This window comes from Hipposideros armiger, unplaced genomic scaffold (genome assembly GCF_001890085.2).
Source record: "Hipposideros armiger isolate ML-2016 unplaced genomic scaffold, ASM189008v1 scaffold_376, whole genome shotgun sequence".
Lineage (NCBI taxonomy): Eukaryota > Metazoa > Chordata > Mammalia > Chiroptera > Hipposideridae > Hipposideros > Hipposideros armiger.
Genome location: NW_017731726.1, coordinates 621,003 through 633,709, shown reverse-complemented (window position 1 = coordinate 633,709; position 12,707 = coordinate 621,003). Strand labels below are relative to the sequence as shown.

General features: G+C 32.9%; 1 protein-coding gene across 2 annotated transcripts in view; it reads left to right on the top strand.

Moving 5' to 3' along the window:
• The window catches only part of TNFSF13B (TNF superfamily member 13b), a 32,200-nt gene that overhangs the window by 3,557 nt on the left and 15,936 nt on the right, over positions 1-12,707 (top strand). The window contains exon 3 of one of the 2 annotated variants that reach the window (XM_019662422.1): positions 12,380-12,436. The exons of the other annotated variant lie outside the window; for it this stretch is intronic. Within the exon in view, the coding sequence (XP_019517967.1) occupies positions 12,380-12,436 (57 nt within the window). The remainder of the gene's footprint in view (positions 1-12,379; positions 12,437-12,707) is intronic. 2 annotated transcript variants of the gene reach the window in all.

The window sequence follows — 12,707 nt, the reverse complement described above, 5'->3', positions numbered from 1 at the left end:
TCTGAAATGGAAAGTTTGAAGATGAGAGCCTTAGTGACAAATAATATAGGCTATGCTATTCTTTGACAATGAAATTAGCTTGAATGTTATTATAGGTACTATCCTTTTGTGCAGGGAACATTTATTTGTTTAGTACTACTCTAAAATTAATGTATATTTACTCAGGAAGCTAACTATGATCTTGTTGTTGTTTGGTAGGGTCTCTTTCCTGGAACTGAGAAAATGCTATGCAGTTTGAATCTGTGCAACTTTCTTTGGCTTTTGTTTCCATTCTAGTTATTCTGATTCATTTTCAGTAAGACTCAAAAACCTTAGGTTGTCCTTTTTACTTTTGAAGTGTTCATTTGTGTTGTTTATTAGTTTTCTGTATACATTTTAAAATCATTGATTTTTTTGTTGGCATTTAAAACTGTAACTCTGAAAAGGAAAATGAATTTTTAGTGTTTAATTTATATATTCAAGAATGTTTAATATCAAATTTTAAATTTTCCAAAAAGACATAGTTTTTCTTATGTAGGCTTCACTAATTAAATTAAAAAGGTGTTGCTATTTTGAAGTCTTAGCATTTTCAAATAGCTTGTTAAGCTGTTTAAAAATGTAGTTTTCAATAAATCATATAGCATTTGATCTCATGCCTCTTTATAAGTCATATAAACATACGGATTTATACTTAACAGAAATATAATTTTATTTATGATTTTTTTCTAGAATACTCTGTTTTCTACATATACTCCTCAGTGTCAACATGCCATCATTTCATAACTATGTCAAAAAAGGTTCATAGCTCAATATTGTTAAATAGCACACCAGAATGTTGTCTATTCTTATTTTTCTATAAAACCAACTCAAATATACCAGCCACTTCAATTTAATTGTGTGTGTATTCAATTTGTAAGTAAATTCCAGTGTGTTGGGCTAGAAAGCCCCACCTCCCCAGCATAGAGCAAGGGTAATATTGCATTAGTATTTGGTACTTACTACATATCACCTAGGAAGGCTTACAGAGTAGAGACTTCTGTGGTCTGGCTCCTTTTTCTTCTTCTGTATGTTCATCATAACATTTGCACAGAGTATTCTATGAATATTTGTTGATTGACTTTGGGCTCCATATGAAGTAAGATAGAATTATTTGGCATTATTTTGTGTGTGTGTGTGTGGGATTTCCCCATGTTTCTTCTTTTGTCAGGTCTCACTTAGAGGCCGTCTTATGCAGTATTTTAACTTGACATTTATGAATCTTGAGATTATTATGCTAAGTGAAATAAGTCAGACAGAAAAAGTCTTAGACCACATGACTTTACTCATATGTGGCATATAAAATTGAAAGCCACAAACAAACAAACAAAAACTCATAGACACCAACAACAGTTTAGTGGTTACCAGAGGGTAAGAGGAGAGGGGGTGATAGAAGAGGGTAAATGAGTTCAGATATGTGGTGATGGAAGGAGAACTGACTGTGGGTGGTGAGCACATAATGCAATAGACAGATGATGTATTATAGAAATGTACACTTGAAACCTATATCATTTTACTAACTAATGTCACCCCAATGCATTTGATAAAGATTAAACAAACAAGAAAAAAAAAAACCACACACACACAACTAATTAACCAAAGAATGAGCCTAATCATAAGGCTCTGGGGAGCGTTTGGGAACCCCCTGCCTCAGACCCTCTTGGTGTACCAGGTACAGGCACAACTGGGGCTAAAAAGTCATAGAGAAGCTCCCGTGTTCAACAACCTCTTTGACTAAAATTTCACGGATTTCTGGTGTCATTTAATTTTTTTCTTTAATTTTGAAGTATTATTTACATATGGTAAAGGGCACATATCTTATGGATGCAGCTTGGTGAATATTCATAAACATAGCAGTAGATGCAGGGACCGCCATCAGCCCACATGCCTACTTGCTTCTCCTTCCCGCCCTCCCAAGGGTAAATGATGCTTTTACTTAATTTTAAAATTTGCTACTTTGGCTCTAGTTTTGTTTTCTTAATTATGTTTTGTTTCAAATGAAAGTGTTATTAAATTTTAGGTATTTCATAAGATAATTTCTGATTATAGTATAACAAACAGAAATGTGGGGAAATCCAGGATCAAAGAATTGCCAAATGGCTCATAGTAGCCAAACATTCACTTTTAAAGTGTATTTGGAGATATTCCCAAGTGTAAAAAAAAATAACTAAAGTGATAATGGCTGTGAAAATATCACCCATTAAAATTCTTTCAGAAATGGAATCATGATGACCCATGTTTTGAACCCTCACCTAACTATATTCGCCTTAAAAACCTAAAGACAAGCATCATTAGAGTCCAGCAAGAAGATGAGTCTTTTAAATGGGTTCATACTGAACTGAGACAACTCATTAATAAAATCAGGTGACCTTTGATTCTCCCTTGTTATTCACTACAGAACTGAAAAGTTATTAGAAATCATGTGTTTTAGATTATCGAAAGATAAAAATTATTTTTTGATAATGCTCATTATACTTGTCTCAATGGTATAATAGTAAAAGAGTGGTAGAAACATGAGCAAGTCAAAGAAATAGAAAAACAAGAATGGGAAAAAATTGCCCATATTTTATATTCTCAATATTTATTGGAAGGTTTTGACCAATCTACTTCGTTATTTTTCTCCATTTTAAAGTAGACTTTTTAGTTTGGAATTATTTTAGAGTCACAGAAAAGTTGCAAAGAAAGAGCAGAGTTACTATATACCCCTCACCCAGTTTTCCCTAATGTTAACATCTTACGTTACCATGGCACCTTTGTGACAACTAAGAAACCAACACTGGGACTAACTAATAACTAAGCTCCAGACTTGATTTGAATTTCACTATTTTTTCCCACTAATATCCTCTTTATGTCCCAGGAACCATCCAGGACACCACATTGTATTTAACAGTTTTTAAATGAGTTTTGAATATAGTGCACATACATTCACACCTAATGTAACTTGAGTACTTCTCTGGGGTAGACACTTTTCATTGTTAAAAGTAAAAATATCAATACTATTTGTGAGTCTCCTTTTTTTGGAAATTCATAGCCTATCTCCTGTGCATGGAAAGATGGGATGGGATGTCTGAGGGGTCTGTAATGTCCAGTCCTTGTTTCATTGACATTTCTGGCTCAGCTGTAACTTACAAGGCTGAAAAATGAGTTTTGAAGCATAAAACGTAGAACTCAACCATCCAGCTTGTACCAAAATTAGGCTAACTGGAGCCTGTTACCCAGTAAGGGCGTGTTTCTTCCTAGAACAGAAACAGCTGGCTGCTGTCATGGTGATCTTTGACCAGAATCTTCCCTGACTCGTATTTCCCACCCTGCTTCAATAATGAGAGACACTTTTTTTTCAGTGTTGCAAGAGCTGGTTTCTGTTCAATTTCCAAAAAAAAAAGTATTTAAAATGAAAATTGTGACCTGACAACCAAATCTTTGAACCCTGTTCTTGTCAAGTTTAAAGTTTTGGGAAATAGAAGAGCCAGGAAACAAGTCAATCAGTGTAGCCAAGAGTGATATTGCATCTCTTCCACGTACTCTGCAAGGCTTCTAGTTTCCAAGAATGGTTCTCATTGTTGGGTGTTGATCAGAAAACAAAACAAAAGTTTCCTGCCTATTCAAAATTAGATTACAGCAAGGTGGAAAGACACAGAAAATAATCAATAAACATAATTAATGAGTACATTATCATATTAGAAAATGGCAAATATATTGAATAAGTGAAAATTTTAGGGCAGTGTTAAGAGAATCAGTCATGTGAAGGGTGAGGAAAGGTGAGGAAGGGATGTATTTTTTTATTTCAAATAGGGAGGCCAAGATATGTCTTTCGATTATCTCCTTGAAAGCTCAATAATTTTTTATACTGTCAATTAAAAAAATAATTGCAGACATGGGTAAGAATTTTACATATAAATTCATAATGTTGAGTGATGTGTTCTCATTAATAATTTTGTAGGAATGAATAATATTAGTTTTAATGTTTAATTATGCTTTTTATATTTAAAAGAACTGCATCGGGCAGCTGCACTTTTGTTATAGAATTTTCTTTTAAAGGGTATATCCATTTCCAAAGAGTTAGAGAAGTAACAGGTTTTCCTCAAAATAGAGGAAACAGCCACTATACAATGCCCTGAGGTAGGCGCTCTGGAATATACAGAAAAGAGAAGAGAGAGCCTAAATTCTTAGGTATGTTCCATGTGCAAGCTCTAGGTTATGCCCTGTTGATCTACGATATCATTCACCCTCTGAATAACCCGCCTAGGTTGGCATTATTGTCTTCGTGTTTGATGAAAGAACTGAAGTCCAGACATAGTCAATTTCTCCTCTCAACAAACTAAATAAATATTCAGTTGGAGAAATTAAACAAAATCCATATAAATTTTAAGATAATAATAAAATACACAAGCTCTTTAGCCTTTACAAAACACACATAAATTAGGACTCCAATTGATTCTCACAAAAGCACTCTGAAATAGATACTGTTATTTCCATTATTTAGGTAAGAAAAAGTATTTCAAAATTACATGTCAATCTGGTGATTAAACAGCTAATTGGTTTGAGAACTAGTGAATTCATTATCTATTAACTGAGCTTTTTTGATTATGCAAGCTGTATGTATTAAATGTTCAAGTAAGACACCAGATTTGAGAAAAAGTATTGGGTCCTATAGAGGCCTAGGCTGTTATTAATATTATTACCAATGAGAGGGACATCTGCTTATGGAATCACAAAATATTAGTAGTGCATATCACAGACTAAGAGATTATCTAGATTGTCCTGGAGAAGAGCTGACCTGGGTTTCGAAGATTGAGTTTTAGGTAAGAGGAGAATGTATCCCAGAATGGGATGAGTAATAAAAACAGGAAATAGAAATAAGAAGAGGTCTTATTTTACTAGGTGCAGAAAGCATAATGCATGCCAACACCTTGACATTATCCCTTTACTCTTTTAAATTTTTTGATTTTTGCAAGTGCTGATTTATTAAAGTGTTACAAATTCAGGCTTTCCTCTCCTCCTCCTCCTATGGCTAGACTGAGATAATGGAAATCGAAAATAACCGCTTCCTGATAGCGTCTAACTCTAATTATGAAGTCACACATCAACTCATCTTTTTTCTTTTCTATCTGCTGTTCTAGAGCTTCTTCTGGGAAATAGCAAGACATTTTAGAGAAGTAGTACACAACCATTTACTTAAAAAAATATTATAGTATGCTACGGTTCTATGGATGAAAATTCAGAAACTTGTTACTGAGAATTATTTCTTATGGAAATTGTTTTTCATATAACCAGGGTCCAAAGGTTTATTGTTAGAGGGTCCAGAACAGTGTTTTGTTTTTTGGTTTTTTTTTTCATGGAAACATCTTTTTTTTTAATGTATGGAACCTATTTTCCCTAAAGCATTAATTTAATCTGATTTAACAGGTATTATCAAGTTGAATGTAACAATGGGTTTTTGAAGAATTTTTTAGAAAGTTTGGATGTTATGATGTCTACTTTCTTTTCTACATTGTTCCACAGATTTTTAAATTTTGAGTCTGTTGTAAATCAGACAGTGCAAATTTGTAAATGATGGTTCTTAATATCAAGCAACTCACAATCTAGGGAGAGAGACAGTTAAAGAAACCATTAGAGTGAAGTGTATGTCAATAGATGTACCGTAATTTGCCATGTATAACGCGCACTTTTTTGCCCAAATTTGTGAGGGAAAAACAAGGATACGCATTATACTTGTACATGGGCAGTACTAATTCTGTATCTATATAAATGTTTTCAATTCTTTATTTATGCTTATGAGTTAAAAGTGCAATAATAAATAAATAAATGCTAACATTCCTTTATAATACAAAAAACAAGTACTTAAATATAAACAAATAAAAATTTGAATTAAAAAATTGAAACAAAAGATTTTTTTCCCTGAAACCTTGGGCCAAAAATGTGGGTGTGCATTATATACTGCAAAATACAGTATTCATAATGTGTAGTGGTATTAAATATTTAACTATTGATAGCAGGATCAGGGAAAGAGTTGATATTTGATCTGAACCCTGAAGGATGAGTGGGTTTCACAAGATGGAAAGTGAAGAATATTTAGCCACAGGGAATGGCAGATACACAGTCATGGAATCAAGCAGACAGCCTCCTGTTTTGAAAAAGTGTGTTTAAGTACAGGTGTGTGGGTGAGTAGAGTTCATGAGGCTGTGAAGTACATTTGATTTTTGTATGCAAGGGAAACCCACTGAAGGAATTATAAACATTAGAAGGACAAAATAAAAGTTGGATTTAAAAAGATAATTCCAGAGAAAATGCAAATGATGGACTAGGAATTGTAGAAAAAAGAGGCCCAACTTGTAGGCTAATATAACTGTCAAGAACGATGAAGGTACAGGTCTGACCATAAGCAACCATGCTACTCAGCTCATTTTTTATCATTCATTCTCTCTCTCTCTCTCTCTCTCTCTCTCTCTCTCTCTCTCTCTCTCTCCTTCTCTCCATCAGCCATACTTGCTGTATCCCTCCAACATCAGCCTTTGTATATACGTGCTCATGACTATTAATTAGTCTGAAATGTTCCTCTCCTCTTTTTCCTTCTGACTTTAGTTCAAGTGTCACCACTGTTCATTAAAGCCTTCCTGATGCAATCAAATATCAGGGCACTGTATCACATATAAATGCAACTTTAATTGTGTTTTTATGATATTGATTCATGCCTGTTCTTTCCACTGTATTGTATGCTCCATGGGGGTAGGAATTGTTTTCCTTTTGTTTGTTTGTTTGTTTGTTTGTTTGTTTGTTTGTTTGTTTGTTTTGATATCCCTAGCACAACACATGACATAAATGTAGTGCTCGGTAAAATTGCTGAATGAGATGAATGTGAGCTAGAATATAAATTTAACAAAAGTTAAAAAATCAAACATTAGAACTTACTAGTTGAATTTTAACGTTAAGGAGGAAGGAATCAGCCATGTTTATAAATTTTTTATCTTGGACAACTCAGGGGACAGTTATATGTCCACTAATAGAGAAAATGGAGGTGTAAGAGGTAAGTGTGTGAATAAAATAAAGAAATAAATTTGAGCATGTAGCTAGAAATGTCCAAGGGGAAGTTCAAGATGTAACAGCCAGTTGTGTAATTTATTGGTACCTTTCTCCAGACATTCAGGTGTATTTCTATTTTTGGTTTAAACTTTCTTGACTTCAGACATGTTTGTATGTTGTGTGATGAAGCTAATATTTTCCACTGGTAAGTTACTGATATCCAGTGACTTCTGAGTATACATCATTAATAAAGACAAATATTCTAAAATAATGCAAAAGAGTCATGGCAAAGAAAAAAACATATCTTGTGGAGATGGCAACTCAAGTATAAAGTTAGTAATTTTAAATTAAAATATTTGATCAATTGCAAAATGAAACATTAGATGAAGATGGTGGGGTTTTTTGTTGTTTTTGTTTTTTGTTTGTTTGTTTTTTTGTTTTTTTAACTCTTAGTGATTATGAGGCTATGCAAGGGCTACCATTTTAGATATCCTACATTGCTTTAGGCATAGGACATATCATGAGTGGTACATTACAATGTCCAATTAATGCTTAAAACTCTTTCTACATACATACACACCCATAGAAAATCTTCAATTCAAATAATTTTCTTTACTCCTATCAGCTATAGTTGTTTCTGTTTTATTTTATCAACTCTGTTCTAGCCCTCAGAAAACCATCACCCCTCTTACTTTCCCAGGGCCATTATAGTGCTACCATCTTTCTGAATTCCCCAGAATTGAAAACTTGACAAAATGAATTTTTAATTTTTCTTCAAACACCCATGGTCATTAGTCACAAACTTTTACATTTTTTTTCTCACAATTTATCTTCGACACTCCATTTATATAATTGCATTTGAGACCAAATCCTCCTTATATTTACTACCAGTCAACAGCTGAAACTTTGCTTTCATTCTTCTTTTATGGAAACTCATTCTACACATAGACATAGGTAAGATCAACATGTATCAGGTGGGTCCCTCTCAAGGTTAAGAATTCTTATTTTTTCTTTTTCTGTTTTCTACCGTGTTTCCCCCAAAATTAAGACCAGGTCTTATATTAACTTTTGCTCTAACAATCTACATTTATTCATGTATTCATGTATAAAAATCTACATTTATTCAAACTGTCATGTCTGGCTGACGATCTTAACTGGGGCTTATGTTTGGGGTAGGGCTTATATTACAAGCATCCTGAAAAATCATATTAGGGCTTATTTTCCGGTTAGGTCTTATTTTTGGGAAAACACCATAGTAGGTCAAGTACCTACTTCTAAATCTAACTCTCTAGAAATTCTTTTAAAACTCTCAGCTCTTAGTGGTTTCATAAGTCACCACCCAAGAAAACTGCTTATCACTGACCAAATAAAACTTTATAATCCCATTTTCCACACCTAAATTCTTGTATTCCCATTCCAGGAGAAATGTGTATCCCAAAACACGCTTTCTTCAATTTCTTCATTAACTTATGTCCAGCATTAGGTCAATATTTAAATCTTTAAGGGATTTCCCCTAAACTTTTCCAGCAAGGTGAGTGAGAACTATGAAGAATTAGTAGGTATAGGCCATATGGATATGGCAAATGTAATACGAAAAGCTCTATGTTTTTCATGGGAACCATGCATAATCTGCAATAATTTCATTATATATTAGAATTAACTTTGTTGAAATAATGTATAATCAACCAGATTCCAATTTGAAAGGTTTAGTTCCAATACAGAAAACAATATAACAGATATTAGCAGCCCCATAAGCCTTTAAGTTCCTTTTCCTGATTAAGTGGTATTTGAATATATTACACTTAAGAAGGTAGTTTTCAAACTCAAATGTTTTTTGTATAGAAAATATGTAAATGCTATTCTAGTTGTGAAGTTGGTTGGATTTTATTATGTCAAATATTGAGCAATAGCAAATTGGTTTTTTCTTAAAGTTCTTGTTTTAGAGATGCTCTTTTTTAAACTATTTTTGTCCTCAACATATCATTTTGTTTTGAGAAATACTTTACATAAAGTTTGATATTATGAGTAAATTTTCTTATGCTGTTAAATGTACTTAAGATTAATTATTCATGTTTTACATATTATATATGTATTAATTATGCATATTTCACACATTGTATGTGTGTGTCTCCCCATCAGACACAAAAGTATGCTATTGCCTTGCTTAGTTAAAAGATAACCTATCCTCAAACTCTTGTAAAATTCTCTTTAATTGTAGTAGAGGGAATGATGTGTGAAAAATTTATGAAAACCAAACATAATCAGTTAATATTACAATTGTTATCAATACTGTGTTTCTTACATTAGACCATGCATTCTCAAAACTCTTGTGGTTGGATATCTATGCTATTGAGAGGTACCAAAAAATAATGTTGCTCTTATTTGGCCCATTTTTTGTGAGTAATAATCTGTACTCTAAGATCAGTTCTGTGCTGAATTGGAGTGAGTCCTAAAAGGCTGAAATGGAGGTAAGTTGTTAATAAGTATCAAATTTCTTAAAGAGACAGTTGAAATTTGAAGAGGCAAATAACACTGATAGGGTTGACGGGACTTGAGGAGCATCTAATGCAGGAAGTCCTGTTCTTATTTTCAACAAAACCCCTCGAAAAGCCCAGTGACTTTCTCTGGAATAAAGAAAAATAATGAATACAACTAGCTTCAATGAGTTTAATTCAAATACTATTATTGAACTGTCATTTTGATAATTCCATTTTCTTTTCTGAAGAGTATTTCTTGAAATGAACTTTTCTCTCCATAATGTATTTTCTTCTAAAAGTTAGATTTCTGCTACTACATGATAGAATAGGCCATTGTTTTTCAATGTGTGTAAGTTGTGGCCAAGTTTTAGTTAGGCTGCAGAGATTAAAATTTAAATATTTTCATAATGGCTTGGTAGTGTCGAGGCATCACTCATTAGGTAAAACTAATTCTGTCTAATTAGAACATGTAAGTCTCCTGAAGGAGTTTTGGGGAAACAGCCAGGGAAAGGAGTAACTGAAAGAGGAAGTAATGTATTCTAGATGCCTTTGGTGTCTATCAGCTTCATTGGGTCTTGGTGCTCTCACAGTGTCTGCCCTTCATTATGTTTCCAGTTTATTTGGTTCAATACTATTAGGAAGAATAATGCCAGCACTCCTATTAATAATAATAGCCAAGAGTGATTTTGCAGCTATGATATACCATGCCTAGTACTAAATGTTTCATATGCGTTATCATTTAATCTTTATAATATGCATGCACACATAATGTTGAAAGAAAGATGGAAAATTTGGAAATTTGACTTTGACTTTTGTCAACATCCTCTTCCTGTTTTGTGTGGAGGAAAGATTAGAGCTTTACATACTGTGACCTTTGCATCCCTCACAGAACTTATCATGGTGCCTTGTAAATAGTAATTTCTTAAGAAGCATTTGTTAGAAAAATAGGAGCATGTTTAAAATGGATTTAATGTGGCTATTGTATATATTGTGCTCTTCAGATTTTAGCTGCTTTGGATGTTTTGTTACTTCTTTGTTTAAAGCCATCCTTATTCACAACTGTTCTGCCTATTGCAATGTTTTTACATATTTTCATAGCAAAGGGTCTATCATAGTAACTGCACTAATGAGTCACATTTTCCCTATGGCTACCGTTGTTTCACAGATCAATTAAAGGACCACAAAGTAGACCCAGATGTTCTGCTCCTATTGAACTGATCAGATTAACATAAAAATGTCTTAGAAAAGTTTCGTGGTTATAAAGGAATTGCAGTTTTTAACGTTATATTTCCACCTTTAAATGCCAAGGGAATGTTCTTAACAGATTTTCTAACGTGAGAACTCTTTTTAACATTATTCTTTTTAGGTCTTTGCATTTGCACAGCCTCAGAATACAATTATTGCATCTGTTAGTCTGTGTGTTTTTTTTTATTTTGAAGTATTTTTTTTATTAGTTTTAGGTGTACTAAACAATGTAATAGTTAGACATTTACACCTCTCACAAAGTGATAACTCCCCTCCCCCAATCTACCCCTCTGACATCATATATAGCTGTTGCAATTCCATTGACTCTGTTCCCTATGCTGTACTCCATGTTTTGAATATTAGAAAAATTTTAGTTAATCAGCTGAAGCAGAAATTCTCGACTGTGTGAAGCTCTTAAAATGTACACATTAAGAAGCATGTTTTAAAAGTATTACTTCAAGAGGCTGGCCGAGTGGCTCAGTTGGTTAAGAGCTCGCTCAAGAGTTTGAGCTCTGAGCAACAGCGGTTCGATTGCCGGCCCGAGCTGAGCAGCCACTGAGTTGCCAACAAGTGGCAGGATGGCTCAGCTTAAAAAAAAAAAAAAAAAAAGTAGACCTTAAAAGTATTACTTCAATTCTGAAGAAAACACTTGCTACACAATAAAAAATCTAAACTAGTATTTTCTTAATTTAAAATAGGCATGCTTAGATTTATGTTTCATATTTTCATAGATATTTACTGCTTTGCTTTCTTTTCTTCCAGACAGTGTACTTATTTTGCTTTTACCTGAAGGCATTTGTCTTTAACAGAATAGTTATTTATTCCCTTGAATATTCTACAATGGAATATTCTACTGTACATGCAATACGTGATATGAATGGAGGCTTCCCAGGAACCTCACTGATTATGCAGTCTCAGGGGAATCTTCCATTTTAATTTTAAAAGATGTTCTGTCTTTCTCTTTTTTGGTGCAAATATTTTACCAAAAGCCTGACTAGCTCCAGAGTGAAACAGATGTGGTTTATATTTTGGCCCTGTCACCTTCCACTTGCTTACACTTTCCAAGACTTGGTTTTCAGTATGTAATTTTTAGGATCGTTGTGAGGTTGCCTGAATTCATATCTGCTCAATAAATGTTATCAATTACTTTTATTTTTTAGTAATGTTAATGGTAGTACTTTTAGTACTTAATAAATCATTATTACTGAGATTTCTTGAAACAGAAAAATCATTTTAGAATAACCTGATAGTTTAATTGGCTCTTGTATTTGACAGACTTGAAAAAGAAATAATAATGACTAAACTTGCTTTCTATACATAATGTTTTAAAGCAATTTAGGTTAAACTATAAAGGTGATATACTTACTGTACTTCAACAGAGTTTTTCTACAACATAAATTTCAAGTACAAATTATATTTCAAGTACAAGTTACATTAAAAATCTGTAGGGAAATTTCATAAAATAATTTTAAGAACAATAAACAAGTTACATAGAAAGTATATAGATTTGGTGTTACTGGAGATTGGGTTTGTAGCTTTTTGTTCTCAGTCATCTTACTTTTACTCTTAGTCCCCTTACTTTTCTATTTCAGTAACTAAAATAATTCATTTTTGCTTTTCAGTCACTCAAGACTGCTTGCAACTGATTGCAGATAGTGACACGCCTACTATACGAAAAGGTAATAAGAGTCCAGTAATTTTTTTCACTTAGAATTCAGTCTAGTCCAATCACTTGTAAGTTTCAAGTCCAAAGAATATATTCAAATTTCATCTCAAATCAACTCTGTACCTCAAATCTTTTTATAGTCAGATGTAAAATAATAAACTTAAATTTATTCAAAATGATTAGGGAACAAATATTTAGCTTTATGTAATATTTTAGAACAGAATTACCTTAAAGACATGAATACATAGAAATTTTAAATAACAAGCATATGATAAAACAAAATA